We start from the raw sequence: 26029 nt of genomic DNA, 5'->3' as shown, positions 1-26029 counted from the left end.
TAGTTTGTTGTATATCTTATTTTCTTGTTTTTCTGCCACTTGTATGTAGTTCTTTCAAACAGAAAGATTTTTATCTTTAATTAGGCCATCAAATATCACTGTACAACAGCAAAAGTGTTATCTGGTAGTCTTCCTTTAAAAATGGTAATAATGTAACGCATTTTTCCATTTGTTGTGTTGGAGCAAAACTTACCACTTAGTCCAAATGCTTTTTTTTTTTTTTTTTTTTTTGGTAGTGCCAACTTCCAGTCTTGCTGCTCCTCAGACAGTTGTCAGTGGACATCCTAAGCCTCAGACTCCAGTGACCTCCAGCTCTTTGACAACAACAGTTCTTCCTACAGCTAACACAGCTACAGTTGTTGGCACTAGCCAGGTGCCCAGTGGCAGCACTCAGCCAATGTCTGTCTCATTGCAGTCTTTGCCAGTAATCTTGCATGTACCTGTTGCAGTGTCATCCCAGCCTCAGCTCCTGCAAGGCCACACAGGGACTTTGGTCACCAACCAGCAGTCAGGCAACGTTGAATTTATATCTGTACAGAGCCCATCCACTGTTGGTAGCCTTACCAAAACTCCTGTGTCTTTGGCATCAACTAACCCAACTAAACCAAATAACAGCCCGTCTGTGCCCAGTCCTGGTATCCAGAGGAACTCTCCAGCCAGTGCTGGGACAATAGGGACAACATTGGCAGTACAGGCTGTTTCAACTGCACATCCTGTTGCCCAGACCACAAGGACTTCTTTGCCCACAGTGGGTACTTCAGGACTTTATAATCCTACCAGCAGTCGAGCTCCCATACAGATGAAGATTCCCCTCTCTGCATTTAGTAGTACAGCTCCTGTTGAACCACCCACCATTACAGCACCCAGAGTTGGTAAGTTATGCTTGAATATTGACACTGGTAAAGGAAAACAGTTGTGTAAGGGAAGCCTAAAGCTCCACTCCTGTGGAAATTTTGTTTCCAAAAAGCTCTCTAAGCTTTGTTTTATTAGAATTGGCTTTAAATTATTGCTAGCATCAAATCAGAAACTCCAATTCTACTATTATTAACTTGGTATTTATTTTTAATACAGCCTCCCAAAATAGTCTGACTGTTTTCTAAGCAAAGATATACTGAAAAGGAAGCATATTCATTAATTTAATTTTCTCAACATTTGAAAGTAAACAAAATGAGAAAATAAAAAAGAATACTAAATTAGTTCCAAAGCAGTACATCCATTGTACTTAAAATAGAGCCTTTGAGAACAACGAATGTTTAAATACGATATCTAGGTTAATTAGATAACTATTTTAAATATGATATCTAGGTTAACTTTCTGTCTTTGGCCATGTCATGATGCTTCTCTGCACTTCTGATTTTATGTACCTTGAATGTTTTTTTTTATATGATCCTCAAGATTTCAGAGTGAGTTGGGATCATAGCAAGAGTTTCTTATTATTGACATGATATAAGGTTAAAATTAACTCAAGCAGCATTTGACATCAGATGTAGTTCCGTTTCACTTTCCCATCTTAAGTTACCTGTGTCAAAATGTTTTATCTTCCATCAAAGTGACAGTCATACACTTTGCATTTAGTTTCAGCTGTAAAGCTAAAGTAATCTTGATTTAATATAACATCAAAAGGGTTGTGACAATCAGGGATGGTGAGCAAAAGAACAGTCTATGTGCCCAGAAACTTGTCTGGTTCTCTGCAGTTTGCTCAACCTTGGTGTATGCGCTAGTAGTTTTCTGACCAGAACTGAAACACTTCTTGGGCCAATGCTTTTGCTGATAAGCTCTGGTTAAAATGGAAAGGAGTGAGAAGGGAGAAATTTGGATCTAAATGTTTGCATCAAATATTCCAAGTACTTTCACTTAGGTTGCTAGTGTAGATATATGTTCAGTTGAGCTAACAAATATATTCTTTCCATGCACAGCTTGCCTCACTTCTGTGTTTTGCAGTCAGTTTAAGCATCCTTTGTTCAGTCAGTTTCATATAAAAATGTTGAGTAACTGTACTTTTTTCAGTTTAATGTCTTGTCAGTTTACATACAGAGGGAGGAGAGGTGTTTAGTCTTTAGATAGCAAGGGAATTGTTCATTACATATTTGGAATACACTGACAGACTTTCAAGGAAGGAAATGGATAGCACTTCTAGGCTGGAAAGTGCCATTTCACTTTTTTATAACTGCTGTTCCCTCTGAAAAATGATAACAATCAAGTTTGAATTTTTGTACTTGAAAATCAGGACTGAAAAATGTTAAATGTGCAATGTACTGAATGTTTAGTATCAAACAGTTTTGAAATGTTTCCTCCAAATTCATATAGTAGATAACAGTATTTAACACTGATTAGATATTGCAAATGAACAATTTCTTGACCCCTCAGAAAACCAGACAAGCAGGCCACCAACAGATACTTCGGCAAACAAGAGAACAGCTGAGGGAACAGCACAGGTAGGTTGTTGACTGTGTTTCTATATAAAATTCTAAAGTTACAATCCACAGGAGAGCAGTTCTCTACCTTTATTGGTCATAATGAATGAATTTTAATTTCTTTTTTGTGCCATCCTTTCTAGTTTCTGTCCATTTGTATTTTCTTTTTTTTTCTGATCCAGAGTATTACTGGAAGCATGAGCTTCTGATAATCTTTTTAGAAGTTTTCCAGTAGGGTTTGTGTAAGTAGATGAGTTAGTAACTCAGGCGAACACTGAAAACATGTCAGATACAACAGAACAAACACACGAAAGAAAACAGCCCAGTTTTTTATTTAAAGAGTCTGTACTGAAAGCTACAAATATAATGTAAATTATTGTGACTCTCTCATTTCCACACTATTCCAGAAACTATTTAGAATTGGAGTTCTAATATTTCATTACCATATGTCATGGGTTGGGGGGGGGAGGGAGGAACAATACTTTTTTCAGGAATAACTACTCGATGATCAAGGAGCATTTGCAGTACATCCTGATTCCTCAAGTCTAAGATACTTTGAACTTTTTTCAAATTCAAAGGTAGAAATTAAGCTATTTAAAATTATTTGTAATTAATTGTCTTTCTGCATACAGATGTTTCACAAAACACCTCATACTTTATACTGCTGTTAACTGGAAGTCATTTTACTGAGGGAAATAAAGTAAATTTCCTCTACCCAAAATTTCAGTGTTTAGTGGTGTTTCAAGGCATAGTTAAATCTGAATTATATCTTAAAGCAAGAAGAAAATATGAGGCAAGATTTTGGTTTTCATCTGTCATAGAAACAAAGATAACCGGTATTATGGATTTTCAGCTGTGCCTCACTACCCTTTTTTTAAAGGCATTTCATAAAGAATGGTTGTTTGAAACTTAATTTTTGTAGATACCTGTGGATTATAGCTACTAAAAAAAAAAAAGCAATACTTGATATGTAGGAAATACAGTACTGGAATGGCTGACAGGTATATGGTTTCAAGATTTAATTTTTGATGTAAGATGCATATTTAAAAAACTTCATTTGGTAGAGCCTGAAATCCGGAAAAGATTTCACAAAAACTGATTCTGTGTGTGATAGTGGTATTTAGCAATGGAAGGTGAGCAAGGAGGAGGGAAATGAAGGACATACAATGCTTTCCGGTTTTCAGTCCTCTGTACAGTGTATGTTTCTAGGTTTGCTTTCAGTCAAATCAGTTAAAGCATGTGTAATGCCATGGTTAATGAAGAAGGATCTGATGCGTTTTAATTGGCTAGTGAGGTATGAATTGACATGCCGTATCATTTGAAAAATGCAGTTAATGCCACCTGCTTTTTGTTATTTAAAATCCAAAATATTATGTATTACTCAGCACTTCACAGCTTTCAGAACAAAAAATAGTTCACTGTGTGCCGTATACCTGTGGCATATTTGATGGTACAACTTTGATCAATTGTTTCGAAAAGCAGTTGAAACAGCAAGAGACTTCATCAGAAAAAAAAGAAGCGGTAGAAGCTCCACAGACGAATTTTAACTTCCCTGAGGATGTCCTCTTTGGCTTGGAGGAAGAGGAAGAGGATGCTAAGAGCATCAAAAACACCCACAAGCAGACTGGCTGGGCAGCTAACTTATTAAAGCAGTGGCTGGCCAAAAATGGCAAGGATCCTAGCTTTGAATTGGTCCCAGTAAGTGAACTCAATGATATTTTGAGAGAGTTTTATTACACAATAAGGAATCATGACGGAAATACCTACAGTGTGGCAAGCTACAAGTCAATGCGTGCTGGCTTAAACCGGCATCTCAAAATGCCACCTTATAATCGTCAGATTTGCTTAATGAAGGACAAAGAGTTTGCTAGTGCAAACATGGTGTTTGTAAGTGTGCTGAAGATGCTGCGCATGCAGGGAAAGGATGAGACTCACCACCATCCTCCTATAGCTGCTGAGGACTTGCATAAGATTAAACAGTCTGGTGTGCTGGGATTGCACAGTCCCCTTGCACTCGTCAACAAGGTGTGGTTTGATTTGCAGTTGCATTTTGCCAAACGAGGGAGGGAAATCTTAAGAGATCTGGCTCCAGATGCTTTTGTTGTTGAGAAGGACAAGAACGGGCGTCGATATGCTATGTTTAGGTATCCTGGCAAAGGAAAAAATGGTGAAGATCCTCATAAAATGGGTAAAATGTATGATATGCCAGGGGACCCAAACTGTCCTGTTTTCTCCCTGGAGCTTTATTTGTCTAAGTTACCTCCGGAGCCCCCTGCCTTTTATCTGCATCCTTTAAAGCTAACATCAGAGCAAATGCAAGAACAGCCTGTCTGGTACAAAAGGGAACCAATGGGTGTGAACTACTTAGGTACAATGATGCCCAGGATAAGTGTGGCAGCCAGGCTCTCTCAACGATATACTAATCATTCTCTCCGAACTACCACCATCCAGCTACTGTGTGAAGCAGGACTGGGGCCTAGAGAAATAATGGCAGTGACAGGCCATCGCTCTGAATCAGCTATTAGACACTACTGGGGAGCTGCAGAAGTTCGCTACAGGGCTTGGTCAGAGATAATGGAGAATAACAGCCCCAGTTATCTATGTAGCAAGGTTCCAAATGAAGTGATAACAGAATCGTTATCTGGTGCCTCCACTTCTTCTATAAATCACGTTGTTTTAGAACAAAACAAAATTTTGTTTCCTAAGAAATCTGTTGTGCCATCTGGCAATAATTCTGTGACTTTCGTCCCTGGGGGACATACAGCTCTGAATTCTAAAAGTCACATCCTGTTGAACCACGCTTCTTCCAAGGTGTTTCTCCCCAAGAACATAGCCAGTGTGAATCTAACTGCCAGTCCCCTTCAAGGCTGTTGTAATGAACCTGTCTTTATAAGTCGTGTGATAAAACAAGAACCAATGACTTGATGCTTCTGTAATGGAACTGATTTCAAATGAATTACTAAAGTAGAAAATTTATGAAATCTTTTTCACTTGGTCCATTAAGGAAATTTCTTACTGCATAGTTCAGCAAGAAATATCCTGTTTGCACTCCTGAAGTGAGCTGTGGAACAGAAATTTAAACAGAGCAGGGCTTGGAGTTTGTATGACTTTCTGTGGCAGCTGTATGACTTTCTATGGCAGCTGGCACTCTTAAGTGGCTGAACAGAGCTATTTTAAAAAATGAAAGGGGATATTGATTTCCACTTAGCTGAAGAGCTATGCATTCTTCACTAAGTGCATGGCTTTTATGTTTTGTGAAGACTGTATTTATTATACCATTTTGTGCCTGCTGGCACTAATGTAGCATCTTACAAATCAAATATTTGATTACTGAAGATAACAGAGAAAGTACAAGCTGAATGAAGTAGATGTAAATACACTGCAAATATATATGTACGCATGAAAACACCTAGAATCATTTGACCTCTATCACCCTCTCTGTTCAAATTGTTATCAGACCTACCAGAGGATTGTGCTTGTTTTAGTTTCTTCTAAATTGGCTTTTCTGTGTGAGTTACAGATTTATATTTTAGGCCTTTCCTTTTCCTCTTCATATTTCTGGCTAAAATTTCAATCATTCTGGTCTCCAGAGGCACTATCTGATATAAATGATACTAAAGTTGGTATCTCTTCTGTTATGCCTGAAATCGGGAAAACTGTTCTCAAAAGGTTTGAGAATAGGTTTGTTGCTTAAATGTCAAATAACTAGAGTTGAAGTAGTCTCTATATGTGCTTATCTTGAGAGAGGTTTTTATGTATAACCTCTCGCCTACCCCTTTCTTCCATTACATTTCACATTGTGTCAGTATAGTAAAATAGTCTATCAGAATTCTTTCACAAGAAGTATGTCCTGTTCTTCCCCACCAAACTCTGTCAAAAAATAGGTTTTAGTTTTAATTTCTTTAGATTAGTTCATTTGTCACTCACTGTAGTAAACTGATCCTATCATTACACTTTTCATAGGAGATTTTTATAGGTTAGAAATCTGGTCTTAGGACAGTGAATGTGAATTTTGTCAGAGAAATGAAATTCTTTTGAAATGCTCTTTTCCGATAAAGAGAAATTAGAAGTTGGGAGGACTAGTTATAGTTCATTTTTAATGAGCCATACTTGAGAATCTAACTCAACTAATAGTTTGTCTCTGCTATTCTATGCCATGAATTTTTGTCAGAGCTTCTGACAAATCACAAAATCTTAATGCAGATAAAAATGAAAAACTGGTCATCAGATCACAAAATATGGCAGGTTTGGAAGAAATTTGGAAGAAGAAATAGCGTAGCATTTAAAACAGCTTTACATTATTTTAACTAAGTAAAATAGCATTATTTTAACTATGTAAAATAAGAATAACTTTGTACTTTTGAAGTGTGTGTGTAGAAATTTTTTGTAGGTAGATATATGTATGCACACACACATGAGCACACACTCACTGTCTCACTATGGACTTAACTGTAGAGATCTAGTTCACTAGGGAAGTATTTATGTTGCTCAACAGTGTAGAAAAATCCCAGCTGAAATAATAAATTCACCATTATAAACTCTTAATTCTGTGGAGGACTGCCTTGCTCAGAAAGGCTTTCAAATATTGTATGAATTTTATTGTAGTCTAAACAGAGGACTTGATGCCTGAATTTTGGATTTTTTACCGTGGTTGATAATTACCTTTATGGCCTTGGGTACAGTATTTTTAATTACATTACAAACTGTTTCAGTTTTCCAATGTGTAAGATTAGCGTAGAGTGTTCCATTTTCTGATGGATCATCTTAAAGATTAAAAGGTTTTGAAAGTTCTATATTCATCTTAACACACTGCATTTACAGTTACTTTTGTTTGCTGTTTTTATAATGATCAAGGTAGTTGATTAGACATAATTGTTAATATAAAAATTACTTCTGCACAATCCTACATTTGCTTAGTTGCAGCATTAATTTGTAATATGACTAGCAGAAGGAAAGTATGGATCCAGGATTATCACTTTATCAAAGATGACATAAATCAAACAAAAATGGTAAAGAAAGGAATCCTTTCTAATGGCTAGAAAGAAAAAAAAATGAAGGGCAACCTAAGTTCTCAAAATATAGGGAAATTGCAATAACTTATTCTAGGATCTTTTAGAGTAACATAGGTTTCTAAATTTTAGGGATTTGCACAACTATAATTCAGCTAGATTGGCAAATCTAATTCCCTGTTTGAAGAGATCTTGCTCTAAACTTTCACCAAGATGGATGTGTATTATTTTCTCAAAAAAATTTTTCCTCTCTTTTTGTCTCAGGTAGTTCCTTGTTCAGGCGTACTGCAGTTGAACACTTATCCTGCAGAACAAGAAAAGTATTTTGCCAGGAAAGAAATTACTCCTTTCTGTCCTCTCTTGCTGCATACTGTGGTCACACTGACCATATGGCCTGCTCTGGTCACAACTGCATTTGTGTAAATTACTGTAAAGGCATACTGCTAGTAGTTTCATTCCTTAACACAAATTTAGTTGGTGATTTAAATTGAGGGGGGGAAAAAAGGCAAAAAAACCTCTTGTGGCAAGTCTGGACATGTCTCTGATTTTTTTTTTGAATTAGCATTTGGCTTCTAATTTAACTTCCGTTTTCTTAGCTCATAATTAGGTATTTTTGGCTTCTAATTTGCTGAATTATATAATCTTATTAACTACACAAAGCCCTCTTACTACCTTCAGTTTGAACCTGATGCTTGGAAACTGTTAACTGCAATGTATCAAGGTTTTTATTTTTGTATGGGGGGGGGCATTTTTTTGAAAAGGAGAAAAAAATATATTCCTGGTTTGAAGTGGCATTGCTTTGAAGGAGCTGGGGTCATTATTACATGTTAGTGGAAAGCGTAATAGAAAACTTAATAGAATTAATTCTAAGTACTTCTAGAACTTTCCAGAACTGAAAATCCTTTCCCAGGTGCCCCCCTCCTGTGCCCAGAGTGTTACATGGATACTCTCTATACCTATTTCCTTTCTAGAAAAGCTGAGGTAGGCAGACAGAATGACTGTTTTGCTGCTTTTGTAAAGTCAGCTGTGAGCTCATCTACAGTAATATGGGGGGAGTGGGGTTGCTGCTTTTGCTGTTTGGTGGGTTTGTGGGTGTGGGGGTTTTTGTTTGTTTGTTTTTAACTGTGAGATTAAAATTTAGACTCAATCCTGTGCATTGCAGTACATGTTATGTATTGTGAATATCATGAAATCTATCAAAATTTACATGAATTGGATTCCACAGTGGCAGTATCAGCAGAGAACTCAAACAGCATGATGACTGGGTTTCTTGTTTGTTTGTTTGTTTTCTCCTTTCTTCCCATTACATTTCCATTACAGGTAAAGCACACTGTTGAACCAACAGTTTATGTACAATTTGTTACTATTTAGAATGTACTTTGGCTCTAAACTTGTCAATATATCATTGTTAACCAGCGTTTAAAATTCAGTTTTAAAAATCTGAATATAACAAATATACTTTGAAAGAAATTGTTATCTATTACTCTTGAATTTTTTAATTAAATGTTTTTCTAAGAAGTGCAAAGGTTTCATTTCAGTTGCAAATAAACAGCAGTTAGCCTTAACCAAGTCAACTAAACTCAGCTTTTAAACAATGGCTGCCATTTTACTGGTTAAATCCCATTTCCCGTATTAGAGTTGACTCTGAAAAGAGTTCTGAAAACAGTGGATAATGACTATAACCTTTTATAATATGTCCACATATATAATTTTACATCTCTTTTTCATAATGAAGTTTATGTCCTGGTGCCATGAATCTAAAACTAGTGTGTTTTGTGGTTTTGTCTGATAAGTTTGGAAATCTCTGCTGTTACTTCAAGGAGCATCCTCATAACTGCTCATCTTTATGAAGTTAGCACAGGAGCTTACAGTATGTTCAATTTTTTTATTCTTTCATTGCTATATAATTCATCCCCCATCTAAGACAGCAGGCAATCTAGAAGATAAACCTCCTTCACTATATGCACTTTTTCTGTGCCCCGTTAGGATCTCGTTTGTGAAGAACGTCAAATTTTTGAAGGTGTTGGAAGAAACTTCCATAGCCTTATTTTGTTTTAATCTGGTACATCTCTTCAGTTATCCTGAATTAGCTGCTCAATAGGTGCCTACCGTTTAGGTTAGTATAGTCAGAGTTACCAGTAAACAGCCTGGCCGTCATTCTGCTGTAGAGCTGCTTCTCCCTTTTCCAGCCTTCCTCCGCTTCTTGCTCCAAAAGCAAGCTGTGGCCAAGGGGATGTAGGAGTGGCGGCATCTTACTGTTTGTTTTAGTCTCTTAACTTAAACTTTCTCGCATTTGCACAGAAATTTTAAAGGGTTGCTATTCAGTCAATGTCATTTTGCCAATGGCCATCCCAGTGCCTCAGGTCCTAGAACTGCATTTCTGAAGACATGACAAGCACTTTTAATGTATTGCAGTACATATTACTGTTACAGAGGTAAAGGCATTTTTAATTATATTACAAATCTTTATAATGATTTTTAGGTATTTTATTATGGACCCCAGTTATAGATAAAGGATTTATGTATAGTATATATAATATATAAAGACAGAGCTATGGCATATTGAGAGAATTTATGAAACTTTTTTATTACATTATGACATAAAATAACAGTGAACAAACGTAATGGGGTTGGATGTATTAAAAATGGCTGGTTTAAAATCAATCAGTTCAAGAATAACTATGATGTATTTATTAAACCACCAGGTCAGGTGAGCAGTCTCCTCTCCTTCCCTGTTCCCCACTTTAGGTGCACCTTATCCTCTTTATGGAGCAAATCTTTTTTCAATCTAAATTTTATCTGCATTTTACATTTTCAGCTAACACTAGTAAAAAAAAAAAACCACCAGTGCCATACCTGCTTCCTGTTGTTTCTGTCATGCCTTGATCTGTTTGATTATTGACTACAGTTTAGTTTAAGCCATTTGGTGACTATTCTAAATTCCTTTCCTGAAATGTTAATAAAATACATTTACAACTTTTATACCTTTACTTGCAATGTGTAACAAACTTCGTGAATATAGCATCTGTTGGGAAAAAATGTGAGCAAAATGTCAGCTTAAGGTTTATAAGCAGCTATTAATTCTATGTTGTTGAAGTATTATCGATGAAAATATTTCTTTGCATTTCATGATTTTGTCATTGAAAATAAACATACATAGTTATATATGTAAATGGGATACTTGGTTTTTGTCTCTGACCTTGGAATTATGTTCGTACTGCTAAAATGCAACTATCTCTAATCAGTAAGGTGGAACCTCTACCTGAGACTAATTGTAAATCAAAGATTTTGGCAGGAGGACAGTTTAAAAATCATAAGAGAATGAATTAACTTTAATTCTGTTACTTATGAGTGCCACCCAATTCAGCTACATGTTCTCCTGTTGGGAATTTTTCAGGTGATTTTTTTTTTTAATTGTTTTTAAAATGATTTCTTTCCTTGAGACCACTTATGTGTTACCTAAGCAATCTCCAGTTACTGAGAGCAGTTTTCATTAATATGTAAATAAACTCATGTTTTACAGGTACTAGTTTGTCTGTTTGGGCCAAAAAAATTGAGTAGAGTATTAAAACAATGTAACTGATGATGTCATTACGCCAAACAGATAATAGCTATAAAAAGCTGCATTAGACTAATCTGAAATGTGCTATAAATAAAATACATTTACCGATTAATGATACGATCTCTCATCATCCAAGATGGCCTTCCCACATGATACTGTTGGGGAACTGTCAGTGGGCTTTGGGGAAACACGGTAGATGTTTCACCTTATAGTATTAAGAACCAGTAAAGAGACACCTGTACATGTATGTGTGTATGTGTTTATTATATGCCCTTTTAACTGTATGATTAAGAAAAAGCAAAATCACAGCTATAGAGAAATACTTGAAGCATTGTGTCAAATGTGTTTTCCTTTATGGTTTTGGATTGGAATATGATTGGTTGTCCGAAGTGCTTTTTTTAGGCGCTAGCAATCTTTGAGATAGACTCCTTGAATTAAGTTTTTAATTAACAGGGATAGCACAGCCAATGTCTGCTCTTTGCAACAAAGAACTGAAAGGGTGTATAATACACGAGGTTTAATAAGACCGATTACTTGCTTTATTATTTTTTCTTGCTTGCATTGTTCTTGTTCTGTAGAAAGTGTTGCTCAGTGCAGACTAAGTTTTAGGGGGACGAAGCAGTCTTGCCATAAATGTAATACATAAAATGTCTGTTGAGAGTATTTGATTATTACACGAGTATGCAACCACACACTAGCAAAACAAGTATTGCAACCCCGTGAAATTCTGTTTGTATGAAGTATGAACTTGGTAAACTGCTAGCTTTATTGCATTATGATCATTTTCATTTTTATCTTGGTAAGAGATGACAATACATTTGGTACCTGGTCAAATAAATTTTCATGACAGCTTTGTAAGGCTGGAATACTTATTTCAATTTTATGGGAGTTACTGCATTGGAATTACTAACTGTTAAGGAGTGATAAACCTAACATTGAAGCAGTCCATGACTGAAGTATACTGGAAAATGCTAAAAAAAATTAATTTCCAAAGTTACTTACACTGTGCTTGAAATCTGTAGTTTTGTATATGAATGACTAAAAACATAATACAGCCCTTATAATTATCCCAGGTCTCTCTCACATGCTCCCACACATGCTCTCACGCACGCTCACACACACCCCATTCCCAGAACAAGTTTTTAACATCACTCCCCATAATTTAAGATTGATTTTTGCTATTATATAACGCCTTGGTGCGTCGTGCGTGACTGTGGTGGTGTGATGCTTCATGGATTTGTCTGTTTTTAAATACTTCAAATTTTCTTTTTTTAAAAAAAAAAAAAAAAGATATTTTAGAAACTGTTATAATAATAGTGTTTGCAGCATGTTAGTGCGCCACAAATGATCAGAATTTGAATATTTACTATCCTGGAATTAATTTTGATTTTGCACTGAGGTGGGGTTGGTTGGTTTTTTTGTTTGGGTTTTTTTTTTCCTCCACTTTTACTTAATAAATGTTCATTTATGAAAAGCAGGTGGCATTACATTAATAGCATTGTTATTTCTACATGATGAACTGAACCGTGGCGTTATATAATACCAAAATCTTTTTAAAAATTGTATATCATATATGAATATGATAATTGCATATTGATAACTTTCTTCAAAATACCAACACTTACCTTTTTTTTTTTAATGTGGTAAATTATATGTGCGTGTAGGTGTATGTTACATAAAAAGATGTATTACATAAAATTTTCTGATCAACTTGAATTTCAGAGATTTCTTTACCAGTTTTCTCTAGTAGTTTACTATTATTATATATGCTGTGATTCTTTCTGCTTATTTCTGTGTTAAATTTTCTTCCACGGTTGTAGTTATGATGAAAATACCCCTTTCTTTTCTCAGCATCATCTCTACTATACCTGCCTTGGTCTTTAAATTCAGTCTCATTCCTTTTATTTGCTTTCCTCTTGGAATTGGAATTGTTTCCTTTTTTTTCAAAATTACAAATGATGTATCAACCTCACTTGCAGCAATGCTGATCTGAAAGAGTTGCTGGATGGCAACGTTGAGGTATTCTTTCTTCCTCTACAGTGTATTTTACAAATAGTATAAAACAATCTCTTATGTGGAAAAACTGTGTGTAGAACATAAAATATTAACCTGTCTTGGTGTCCCAGTTTCCCTGAGGTAAATGAGGAAACTGCTTCAGAATCACTGCAACACTAGTGACAACCCTTCATTATACTGTGAGGCAAATTTAGTTGGTTTTCAGATATTAATTTACTATTAGCTAATGTTGAAGTTGTAGGGGACACAGTAACACTCTTTAAAACACATGCGTGCACACACACACACACGGTTTTAATTATAAAGTGTTTACAGTGATTTTACTGCAGATCTTAATTGTGACTTCAGAGCTGCTCCCAAACTGGCAAATCTTATATTGGTTTCAGATTCAGGTGACGCTGTTCCCTGTATGTAGGCATTTTGAACAAGTTCCAGAAATTTTAGGTCCTGTAAGAGCTCTTTTTCTATGACACATTTTCATTAATTTCTATAACATTCATATGACATTGATTCTAGAATGTGACTGCATTTCTTCTTGGTAGTGCTTCTCCCCATAAGGGGGTCTTGTTTGTCAGTACACCTGTTTTTCAGTACTTTTTCTTTAATTCTTGGTAGAAGGACTTCTGTGGTTAGAGTTGGAAGAAAATAGATAATATGTTATCATAGTATGCACATTGGAAAATGCATGAGATTTTGAGTATAGGTCTCTTTTACAAATCCTTTGTTGTTAACTCTAAATTGAAGTGTAATTACTGTAATTTGGATAGATATTTTCTGTGATAAATCAGAATAAATCTGTTTCTAGTATTTTTCATGGTGAAAAATTTTCTGGAAATGTTACTCAGAAAAATGAGTACTATAGATCACTTTTCGGCAAAAGTTTTGCAAGTAGAATGCTTGAAGTGCCAATTTCTAATACAAACTTAAGAAAAATAGAAATACACAAACCTGAATTGTTGCATTCATTTTATACGTGATTTGACTCTGTGATTTGATCTTCCTTATGCACCATAAAGCGCTAGTGATTAAGGTAGTGTTTAGAGGTGGTTATGACTTAACCCTTCTACAGGAGTTGCTAGCTTTCACTCAAATATTTGAAAGGGATGAGAATTACTCTCTTATTTTTGCCCCTGTTCCAGAGTCTTTCAGTTGCTGCATTTATAAGTTTTATGTGAAAGAGCTGCTTGACACTGAAATACTTCTCCTGCACCCTTGTCAAGTTAGATGACTTGCCTGGGGCATTTGGCATGCAAACCAAACATGGGGATAGTTATAAAATGTACTGTTACAATGCTGTGAGTGTAGACATGGCTTTATGGACCAAAGAAGTGGGGACGGGGGGCAGTTTGACTAGACTTTCTTCAGTTAAAGAACTCACTTTTCAAAATAGACCTAGATTGTAAATGTTAGGTTCCTTCTCATTGGTTATGTGTTTCAGAGAAAATACACAATGAAAATAGTGGAGCCGGCATTACAGAACACTTAAACGGCCCTTCTGTATTTGGAGTAGTGCATGCACAGCTTAATTCTCTTCTGTCCTCCTCCCCCTTCTTCTTTTTGCCTCCTTTCTTCTCCTTTATGTTTCTGTTCTTAATCATACCTTATTGTCCTCTTCCCCCATCTCACCTTGTGTTCTGCTTATAGATCTTTTTCTCATTAAACTCCAGTTTACATGAATCTTCTTGGCCTGGATCCACATTAGATGTTAGTGTGAAAGTTACTGTTACAGGATGCCTCATTCTTATGTGCAACACTTAATTGCAAATGAAAGTTCACTGACTATTTTAAGAAGTCAGGAAAAAATGATTTATTTTTTTGCTATCTTTAAAACTGTGCAATGTTTCAAAGTAGGATTTCTTAGGGGGGGGTTCCGACAACATTATGTATATTGTTGGAATAAGCTTTAAATGAAGATATATTTACATTTTATTTTTTTTAAATGAGTTCTTTTATTCACTACAGAAAGATTGCTATGGAAATAAGCGTAAAAAAGCCATCAAGCCTAAACAGAAAATATGTTTTTGATGCAGATTTTCTGCAGATCATACAAAATCAGATTTTAAGTTGACCCAAATGCTGATTAACAGTTGCTTTCTGCTTTTGTTTTAAATTATGAAAATCACGAAAGCACCTTTTGTGACAGAAACTGGATGGTTCAGTTTGATGTCACTGTTTCCTGATGTATAGAGTTATGTCATCAGCTAATGATAAAATGGATCCAAAACTGCAGTGTGAATGACAGTATTTTGTTTTTTTCCCCCCGCTTACTTGGAGTTTAAAGGCATATGTGTTAACATACGTAAGCTATTAAGAAGGACAGAAAGGGGCGTGAGTTTTGCAGTTTACATTTATTTTAAATCTCAACTTAAACTTTTTTTTTTGTCTGTTTACTACAAGTTACCCAGGTGTTGTTATAAACCATCAGATTTCTGTTGAGTCAGTGCAACTTCTGGTCTGTTTAGAGACTGATGCTCTGGTTCTGACAAATGATGAACAGCTTATTTTTAAATAAACATTGTGTTCCTTAATTAGGTAGAAATCACTTCGTATTACTTTGGTTATTTTGTTTCTGTTCCAGTTTACTTGATGTTCTAGGCCACTGAATCTCTTTGCTATTCAGACTTGCTAGGCACTTTGTGGAATGACACACCAGGCATATGCTTTGGATTCTCATGAAATAATTTCACCTATTTCACCATTGTGACTGTGCTGATTGAAAGGGTGTTGTGATTGCATCGTCTTGCTCTTCTGCTGGGATCAGCTGAAGCAGGTTCAGGTTTTTGATCTCCTGTGTTTGGAGCAAGCCAAAAACTGATAGTAGACTGGGATACTTTGACTTTGCTTTTCTGTGCTATCAGTTTCTGTCCAGTTGCTGAAATCTAGTATTAGGGGTGCAAAGACTCATTCTCTTATTTCGATTTTTGACATTACTGTGAAGGTTGTTCGTACATGACTGGAAGTCTGATGTCATGCTTCCTGTTCCCTTTGCCTTCATCAGGGCTGCAAAACCTCTTAAACTGGTTTCTAATTCCACTCAGAGCAGCATGTCTGAATCTCCTCTTATGATCTATGTCATGACTGTCCCCTATTCCAAGTCCCATTCCCTTCTGTTTACAGAAGCATTAGAACTTGTTTCTCTGTAACCTTTCCACAACCATTTCTGTTGTAAACTGGGGTTTTCACAGGTTGTTGTAGCAACAAACATTTCCCTGAGAGAATTCCAGAAAGTAAAATCTTTATGGTCATGATACTCAAAGTTGAAGCAGAGTTTTTATTTTCATGAATAGTTGGGCACAGGATGTTCTAGAAACTATTACTTGCTTATGGCAGGGATGATCCAAATGGTTCCATTTGTAGATCTTAACCATTCAGGAAATGTTTGGGATTAGGGAGATAAAGCTGCTTTGTCAGATCATGGAGGTTTAATTTCCCCATGAGAATGTAGTGTGATGTAGTCCTCTAATCTTTGATTCCCTCTTCTTCCCAAATCTTATTCTCTTTCCTGGATTCGAGATTTCTACCTGAAAATTGTGTGCCATTGCTACAGAAGATATGAATGAGCCCTCAACTTCCCATAGTTTGATGCTCTGAAAAGTCAAAATCCTGGCCTTTATGGCAGACATAATTAGCAGTCTATTCTGTGAGGAAAACTGCCCTTCAGGCCTGGTCACTGACTGCACCATGGTCCCCTGCTTATTTTAGGTAGGAGACATAATGTGCACATTCTCAGTGTTTCAGGTTTCCTTAAAATTTTCCTGTACCCCAAGGTTTCCTTCGACAGGGAGGCATGGTTAAGGGAAGTAGGGAAATCTAGATGGGGAAGTTGGGGAGTCAGGACTTTCAGGGTGCACTGTATGGAATATACCTTCCTCTTGGAGTAGCTGGACTGCATGCCCTGGAACGAGGACTGTGGGACATACCACAGAACACCACTCAAAACTCCGATCTGCAGATCTGTTATTTCTTGTGTAAGTTATGGAAAGAACCTAACTGCTTATGGATGTTTCCTGTTGAGGAGATTACTGCTAGGGTTGTTCAGTAGAAGACCTCAAAAAGCATGGCTAATTCAAAGAAGATCTTTCTCCCTGAAAAGTACAGACTTGAGACATCGTTGGCCGATTTGGATTATTCCTTCCCTGTTTAACTACTTAAGGTTGTGACCTTCCAAACACCACAAAATCAAAATTGCATGCAGTAATACTTACTGAGTTGGAAATTCATAGAATTTTCTCAGCTCATGTGGTTAGGTAGGGCTCCAAAACAGCTGGTTCTCATACAAAATATTTTTCTAGGGATTTAGATTTTCTTGTGGAGGAAGAATTGAAAGGAAGTTACTTTTTCAGATGGGTGAATCTCATAGTGGGGGAAATTAATAGCTTAGTGTTACTTTTTTTTTCTTCCCCCAATTGTTCATAAATCTCCCTCTCCATTTTTCATTCTGCTTTCTCTTGTCAAAGAGAGTTAAAGTTCAAAATACACATTGTTGACTGGGAAGATTATCAAGTTGAAATGAAATTCCTCTTGACTTTGTGCTAATCAAGTAATCATTGATTATTTGAATTTTTTTTTATCTTAAGCTTCAAGTGGGTAAATTAGCTCATCATACTCAGAAAACTGAATCTGGAAAGTCTTTGATATAGAAATCACTCAGCAGAATTCCATGATTAATAAATCTGTGAGATATTTGTGTATGGGTAGCAAAGATAGAACCCTAAAGAGGTCTCATCTCTTGCTTTTAAACATAAGTAGTTAGACAGTCCTGCCTCAAATTTTGTGTCATATAGGTTATTAGCAAATTTCATCAGTGGCAGGAACAGATCTTAAGGCAAATTGTGTTGTAATCTAAATGCATAATGAAGAGGCCATTCATGTCAGGCACTCCAAATTCAGTGACATATCATTTGGAGATAGCTTTCATTTGTGCTTAATAATCATAGGGTTACTCTTTTCTCTCTCCCCAAAAACTTGCTTGTGTGAGAATTGTCTTCAGGGTCTCTTCAAAGGCTTATTTTTACCCAACCAAGAGTTCATAGGGGAAACAGTCCCGGTGTTTGAGCTTTTTGTATCCGTCCCCATCTCACAGCACTTCCTAAGATTTATAATGTTTGTGTTTGTACTGACTGCATGTGGCTGTTAATTTTTATATTTTTTTCCATGGTAATTGTTCAGTGATTTTGACAATTGTGTCCCTTTCTTGACCCTTTGTCTGTTCCAAGGAACCTGGTAGTTACTGTCGTTCATAAATCAGCAGCAGTTCAGTCCAACAATAAGTGATCATCTCTTCAACAAAACCACAAGTCCCCCAATTTTGCAGCAAGCTTAAGAAACCAGAAATTCACACTGTTAAAGATCTTTTGTAGAAAACGCATAGAAAATATGCGGAACTTCCCCCAATTTTTTTTCCTGTTACCTAAAGGAAAAAGTTGCTGGTTTCTCCAGTTTGAACAGCCAAGGAACAACCATTGATCCAGAGAATAAGTCTTGTCTGATGGTCCTTTAATTTTTTATAACAATTAGCCTTCACAAAGGCTTAGAAGATGCTTTTATTCTCTTTAAAGAAATGATTTCAAATGGCTTCATCTATAGAATAATTGAACATTATAATTTTTTGATAAAAATACAGTAATGAAATTACTTTGAAAGCTGGTTACAATTGGAGTTTTCTAAATGGTTTTTGATGGCATGTTTTGTAAACATGCCGGTTCCAAAGTAGCTTTCTTTTTTTTGTTGTGAAGACAGTTTCATTATAGGCATATTGGCTGACCTGTTTCAAGATAAGTAATGCATTGTCCTGGTGACTATATTCTCAAAAGGTCATACTACTATAGAGGAAAGCACAGATTACAGTTGGTTTAAAATATTGGGTCCTGTTTGAAAGATACTATAAAATAGGAAATTGTCATTTATTTACCTATAAAATAACAGTTTTTAACAGCTGATCATTGTTTTTTTATTCCTTACAAAGTTAAAAGATATTTTAAGACTTGATACTGCACTCCAGTCACTTGGTTGTTGCCTGTTTTTCAAGTCCTGGGAAATTCGTCTTAAATTTTCTCCTCCTGCTCGTGTCATCAGTTCTTTTTTTAATAAGTGCTTCAATTCTGAGACCTCTCCTACTCAGTGTTCAATTCATACCCTTTTCCTCATGTATCCCCTGGATTTGCTTTTGCAAAATGAAGGAGTTTTGTCTTTCAGAGTGGGAAGGTCACAGGAAGCGATTCAGGAGGTGTCATTGATCTTACACTGGATGATGAAGATGATGGCTCTTCTCAAGGTAAGCAAAAAAGATTCTGCTAGCCGTAGGGGTAATTGAGCTGCAAGTATTTTTTCATTCTCTTGAATGATACAAAGGAATAAACTTCTGTTTCTGCCAAGTGTATTTTATCCCTTGGTGTTTCAGTTAAAGACTGTTATTTAAAGGTATCCAATATTAAAGAATTATGATATGCATTAAATAAAATGGCTTGTACTTACTGTGAAACACAGCTTTAAGTTTTTACATTTCCCGTATTTTAAGCATTGTTGCTGTCTGTTTAAATCAGTCAGGCTGATGGTACAATCTAAAAAATTTTGAAATCTTGCATTATTTTTTTTAAAACTTCTTTCAGATGGAATTCATCCTTCTGTTTACTAGTGACGTATAAACTTTTTAATACTACAGTTAATATTTAGGCATTATAATGTTACAGGTTTTAATCGTGTTTAACTGAAAAACTATGTATGCAAAAGTTTAAATACCAATGTGCTGTAGTTTTCTGTTCTCTTTGTTTTGGGACTGTATGCCAAGATTAGAATAAATATAGTTGTGCTCTTATGTCCTTTGGCAATGTGGACATAGTTCATCTTTTAAGAGTGCATTCTTTTAGAACAGTCTTGCATAACTGTGGAGGGGTCTGATTATAATTAGCACTGGATTCGCAAAGACTTATAATACTATTTCAAAGACATAATAAATGTGTACATAAGACTATGTATTGCACTGTCATCTTAACTGAAAGATTGGTATTTTCCTATTACAGTTAAAATCTTAATTCTGCATATCTCTAAATGGATGCTCCTGTTTTTATATTCTAAAATATAGCCACCAAGAAGCTTGATAGATTACTCTGGGCTACCTCTGTAGCTATAGCTATCTAGTGTGTTCAAGCTGTACACGTATGTTCTTAATATCTTGACCTGCTCTATATTTTTACTACCAAAATATAGAAAATTGTATTAGGTTGTATTAACATTTACTTCAATGAAGCAGAAAAGTAATGTTACTACCAAAGGGAGTTAATATGGTACCCAAGTATTGGGGAAGCATGATGTAATTTGGATAGCTGCTACTCTGGCCCTTTAACAGGGGACATATGGTGGACACTGAGTCAAATATGAGCTGACAGTGTGTTCTCATTGAAATGTAAGTTAATATCCCCTCTTACTGATGCTAATGAGACCATATGTGGAATACTGTGTCCAGTTTTGACTCCCTCTCCCCCACTTCAAAATGCAGCAAAACTGGAGAAGGCCCAGTAGGTGGCTGTCAGGATAGTTGAGGCCTAGAATACATGACCTGTGAGAAGAGGTTGACAGATGTTGGCTTGTTTAGTCTACCGAAGAGCATGTTGAAGGGTTGTCATAGCCTACAACAACTTGAAGGATGGTTATAAAGATGATGGAGCAGAACTCTCCTCAGCAGTGCCAGATGATATATCGAGGTGCAGTGGCCATGAATTACGGTTTGGGAGGTTCAGGTTGAGCCTGAGGGGAAAAGAAATCACTATAGGAAGGTAGTGCAGCACTGGAACAGGTTACATAGAGGGGTTGTGGAATCTCCATTTTGGAAAGTTTTCAAATTTCAGCTACACAAAACCACAGCTCATCTGATCTAGTCTTAGTGACAGTCCCACTGCATCAGGAGGTTGGGCTACATGACCACTAGAGGTCCTTTCCAACCAGGATTTTGATGATTCTCGGAATTGTTTAGTTGAGTGCCAGGATGCTTTAGCGTAGGAAATGAAATTTTTATTGCTGTCATCTGTTCTGAAGGTTGGTTCTCAGAAAGATTTAAAAAAAAAAGTTATACTTGGAATATGGAACTGTCAAGTAAGGTTAAGCTGTCCAGTACTATTTAATATACTATGAAAGCTACCAATGGATCTCAGTGGGTTTATGGTATGTTTTAAAATAGCTTGTCACAGCACTGTAATGTATTTCAGCTAAACTTCTCTTTAGTAGAAAGTAACATTATTTTGTAGAACTGTTAGCATCCCACTACTGTAGATAATCAAGAGCAACTATTTTAATTCAACTTCTCAAGATTCTTCTAATGTTTTGGGAAGGGAGAGTTTATTTTTTAACAAGGCTTTCTATGTCTTCAGGTTTTTGTGTTTCTTGTTAGAACACAACATCTCATCTAGTAAGTTTCTGCTAAAGTAGGAGAGCAGTGTTTTGATTTTGGTGACGTGTTTTCAGGGTTCCCTCGCTCCCTCTACTCCATTTGCCCCACTGATTGTATAAGTGGCATCTTCACTTCAAAATTAACGTAGAAGATGAACACTGTTTATAAGAGTCTTTGTCTAACTAGAAGTGCTAGCTGCCCCAGCAGAATCCTAGTTGCATTACAGTAGCTTGTTTCTCTACTCCTTTTTCTTGGGGCCTGAGGCAGTATCTTAAAGTTTTCTCCTGTGGAATATTTTAAGTTTCTTTCCCTTTAGTTGTCAGTTTTGAGAGAATTGTCCTTTCATTAGGAGGAAGGTCAGTGGAGCACTTTTAGACTGGGCTAGTGTCTGTGTGTCTCTTCACTGCAAATCAGAAGCCAGATTCTCACTGATAGTTGCAGCCTTATAGTTCAGGCTTAATATTTACATGATTAGTCAGGATTTGTCGTTCTGTAGAAACGTATGGACTAAAACCCAAATAAAAGCTCGAGTTTCATTGTGCATTGAAAACACATCTGCAGGGTTTTGGACAAGTTTCTTATGAAATAATAACTTACGTTTTCTGATACTAACATTCAGGTTAAATGGAGGAGAGGTACACTTCTGCATGAGCATGTACATACCTTTGCCTGAATATTTTTTCCACTGAACTTTGTTTTCAGCCAGTGTGGAACAAGTTTTATTTTGTTCTAGATTTACTGGTATACAAGCAAAAGTTTGAAGAAGTTTGTTTGGATCAATAACAACTAAAATTAATATCTATAATACCATATAACAAAGTATGTGTACAGTGTAATTTAGACATACAAACTTTAGATTATGTAAGAACTACTTCCCCCCCCTTTTTTTTGAGTTTTGTTTTCTGGGTTTTGGGGGGGGGGGTTTGGGGGGGGTGTGCTTATGCCTCAAGTTAGAGTTTCTGTGCTGGGTCATGGAAGTGCTGACTGTCATCAGGCTCAGTCTTCTGTCATGGCAAAGAACATGTTTGTATAACCCTGTGCGTTCTTTCTAAGGGCAAATCGTGTTTCTTGTGTTTGGGGAGGAGGGGGTGGAGGGGGTTAGCTTTATGGTTCCTAGGACCTCTGTTCATGTACTAGAGCCACAGTGTTTTGGACATGGTCCTCCCACAAAACAGAACAGCTGTCCTGCAAGAGCTGTTGCTTTTGATGTTTTGAAACCCCATTCCTCTTAAAACAGAAACATGCTCTAATTTCTGACCCCATTTTACATATGACAGTTTGTATTCAAATAGTGCTTTATATACAGAAAAGCATCATCATCATCACAATGCAGAAATACCCAGTACAGTCTAGGATTGTATTTCCTCTCTTCTTCACATCATCAGAGAACAACTCCCAGATGTACCATAATCAACAACATATGCAGGTTTTTCTCATCATCTTCACTGTCCTACATGTCATTTCCCAAACTTATACTAGAAGTACTTATTAATCCCTAAATGCCTAAAATTGCCCTTTCTACTGTCGTTGACCATTTTCTAGTTCTCAAGTCTTAGTTTTGTTCCTGTGTGGTATTTTGGTCCTTTACTGTACTGGTATCATCTTCCAGTTTAGTACACTGGCCAGTTAATTTAGTTCACACCTTTCTACCTGAGCAAAAATGAAAACATTGCATAACACTTGAGAAACAATGTTGTTAATTTCTTTTCAACACAAACTGTTGTCATCCTTTTATCAAAGAGTAATCTAGATACTTGTTTATCTTTCAGGTATCTTGCAATGCTTGTATAGTCCCCATGCCATCCATTTTATTAAGTTTTCATGTGGTGCACTGCATCAAATGCTTTCATAAAATACTGAAACAACCAATAGATTTGTCTGTTACCTATTTATAGTCTAAAATGGACTTGTAATCTAAGAAAAATACACCAGTCTAGATAATACCACGTTCCACTTAATCCTATTTTACATCTATCTTTTTGAAGGAACAAATAATAACATACAGCAGTAAATAAAATCAATTCTTAATAGTTTATCTGATAAATCTGTAGTTTTCCAGGTCACTTTTTTCATACTCATGAGTAGATGTACTATGTTTGCTATTCTGTAATTCCATTATATCGCTTCTGTTTAGTACAGTGATTAAAAATCCTCACTGCTATGACTTCAATGTCATAGGCCCATTTTCTGAGATGGAAATTAGCCTCTCTTCTTCCCCAGTTTGTATGTATTAGATTTTGAGCTTTGCTTATTCCTCCAGTGGTGACAATTTCCATTTTATGCACGTTTTTGTAAGTCAGATTGTCCTGCCTCCTCCCATTTGACTTTTTTTAAGTGAAGATACTATGTTCAGTCAGTATCATTATTGTTTCTGTATTACCTTCAACCTTAATCCTGTGCTTACTGTATAACTACTCTTCCTGTTTTCTTTGCTGACTTTTTATTTACATAGCTAAATAGTCTTTTGGTATTTGTTTCCATTTATTTAGCCAAGTCGGTTATCTTTCATTGTTTCCTGTGACTCTCATATTCCAGACCTTGTTTCCAGTAACTGGAATCTTAACTGGATTTTTGATTTGTCAGGGTCACATGAACCTGCTTCTGTTTGAGATTAAAAGCAAAACCAAAAAATGAACCTCAGGCTTTCCCAGATTGTCCTTTTAACTTGTAATACTTCTCTTATAGCAGTACTGGATTCTGGATTCTTACTGGTGTAGATCATGAACAGGTCTTCTTAGGTCATGGCTAAGAATGCAAGTCACATCACTCAACTTGTTCAATGGCAGTTGAAATGTGCATACTTATGTAAATATTCGAAATGAACAGGTGTATGCATCTCTGTAGAAGTCTCTTCAGAGTCAAATGATTTGCAGAACACTGGGAAATTTTTCATACCCATGTAAAATAAAAGACCTTTGAATTAATCACAAGACCTTCTAGTTGATGAAAGGGCAGGAAACATCTCACCTCTTGTCTTCAAAATGAGCCTCTCTTCACTGCTGTATTTATAGATTTTGCTCATTAGAAGAATATGTCTCTATCAAATGGCTTCTGTGAAGTAGCTCAGGTATTTAGTCTATAGAAGAACAATGTAGTCTGCAATTTAAATTGCATTTTATTTTTGATACTTTCAGTTGTACTTAATTTATCATATAGCAGTTTGTGAAGGGAACTGTTATGTCAAACTATTAGTCATTGGTGTTGAAGAATTTGGAGTTTTCTCTTTTCTCTACACTTCAGTGCAATGTCTTATTGAAACAGTTCAGTGAGACCATGAAAACAGTTTCCAATTGCCAGGAAAACATTCTGATCTACAGGATTTTTTCTATTCTGCCATTAAACCTGTTCTTCTTAGTGCTTTGTAGATTAGTTAGCATAGTTAATTGACAGTTTCTAAATGTATTCTTCAATATATTGCTGATAGGTTTTCTCAAGAATATAATACTGACTTTTTTAAAATGTTGTGTGCGGTTTTACTAAATTAGTGGCTGTTGCATGTATAGTTTTATCAAGTCAAATCTTCTTTGAATGAGTGCCCTTAAAATTTACGTTCATATCTTGTGTTTTGTAGTATTTAGTGTCTTCTCTGCCCACTGCTACTGTGTAATCTAGCTGAAACATCTAGGCAAAAGCTTCTCAATTCCTCTTTGCTAAGCTTGTGGAAAGAAGGTCTGTTTACATACAGACTTGCACTCAAAAGAATATTTTATGTTGTCACAAGTAAACTAAAGTAGGAAAAAATACTACTATAATGAACTACAGATTCAGATACTGTATTTCTCACTTCTCCCAGTCAGTAAGTTGATTAGTGTGTCAGTGTGAGAAAGATCATTTTTGTTATTACTAAAGAAAATTTAGTAATAATCTAAATTCCCTGTTTTAAAGAAAATAATATGGAAATTCAAAGAACAAGAACAAATGGGTCTGACAGATTGAACAAAGGAAAGTCAGCAAATGACAAAAGGATGTAAGCATCAAAGGTAGACAAGTTATTTAAGGAGCTATTATCACTTTAAAAAAACAATTTGAGTACAGAAATATTTAGGCTTTTCTTTTTTTAAGGTCTTAAGCCCTTAAACTGCTTTTTAGTGGAAATACTTTTAAAAACTTTAGCACAGTGTTTCATTAAATTCAGGTTTCCAAATTATGCTGAAATATGCAGACTTTCACGATGGAATAAAACATTATGGAGTATAGATTGGGATGACGTAAGTGAGGGAATTGAGTGAAATTTTTACAACTGAGTTTGCAGAATGAGAAGATGAAAGAAAGAAGATGAAATGAAAGAAGATTTGGTGATCTGTGAATGACAGGAAGAAAAGACTAAATAACTCTGTGATACTCGTAATTTCTGTTTGCTGTTGTGTGTACTTTTACTATTTTTCTAAAGCAGATGCCAAGAAGCAGAACCAGACAGCTGTGACAGGATTGAGCTTGTCCACTCAGCCCTTGGCTCGCCCCTTGCAGCCTTTGCAGCCTGTGCAGCCAAACCCTCTGCAGCAGACAGGTGTGCCAACAAGTGGACCTTCTCAGACCACCATACATGTATTACCTACAGGTAAATTCATTACACATAATTATGTGAATGTGATGATAGTTTGGGGTTTTTTTGTTTTAAACTCGACTCTTATGTGTTCACACTGTG

The 26029-nt window shown here is 36.0% G+C and overlaps 1 protein-coding gene across 12 annotated transcripts in view; it reads left to right on the top strand.

Moving 5' to 3' along the window:
* ATF7IP (activating transcription factor 7 interacting protein) overlaps window positions 1-26029 on the top strand; it is a 115080-nt gene that overhangs the window by 78712 nt on the left and 10339 nt on the right. For 11 of the 12 annotated variants that reach the window (XM_067311176.1, XM_013947503.2, XM_013947502.2 and 8 more), the window contains 4 exons: window positions 237-872; window positions 2368-2435; window positions 19197-19275; window positions 25775-25942. In XM_067311176.1, the coding sequence (XP_067167277.1) occupies window positions 237-872; window positions 2368-2435; window positions 19197-19275; window positions 25775-25942 (951 nt within the window). The remainder of the gene's footprint in view (window positions 1-236; window positions 873-2367; window positions 2436-19196; window positions 19276-25774; window positions 25943-26029) is intronic. The other variant, XM_067311138.1, reaches the window with a different exon arrangement.

This window comes from Apteryx mantelli, chromosome 1, assembly GCF_036417845.1.
Source record: "Apteryx mantelli isolate bAptMan1 chromosome 1, bAptMan1.hap1, whole genome shotgun sequence".
NCBI classification, from domain to species: Eukaryota; Metazoa; Chordata; class Aves; order Apterygiformes; family Apterygidae; genus Apteryx; species Apteryx mantelli.
This window is presented reverse-complemented; position numbering and strand designations above follow the sequence as displayed.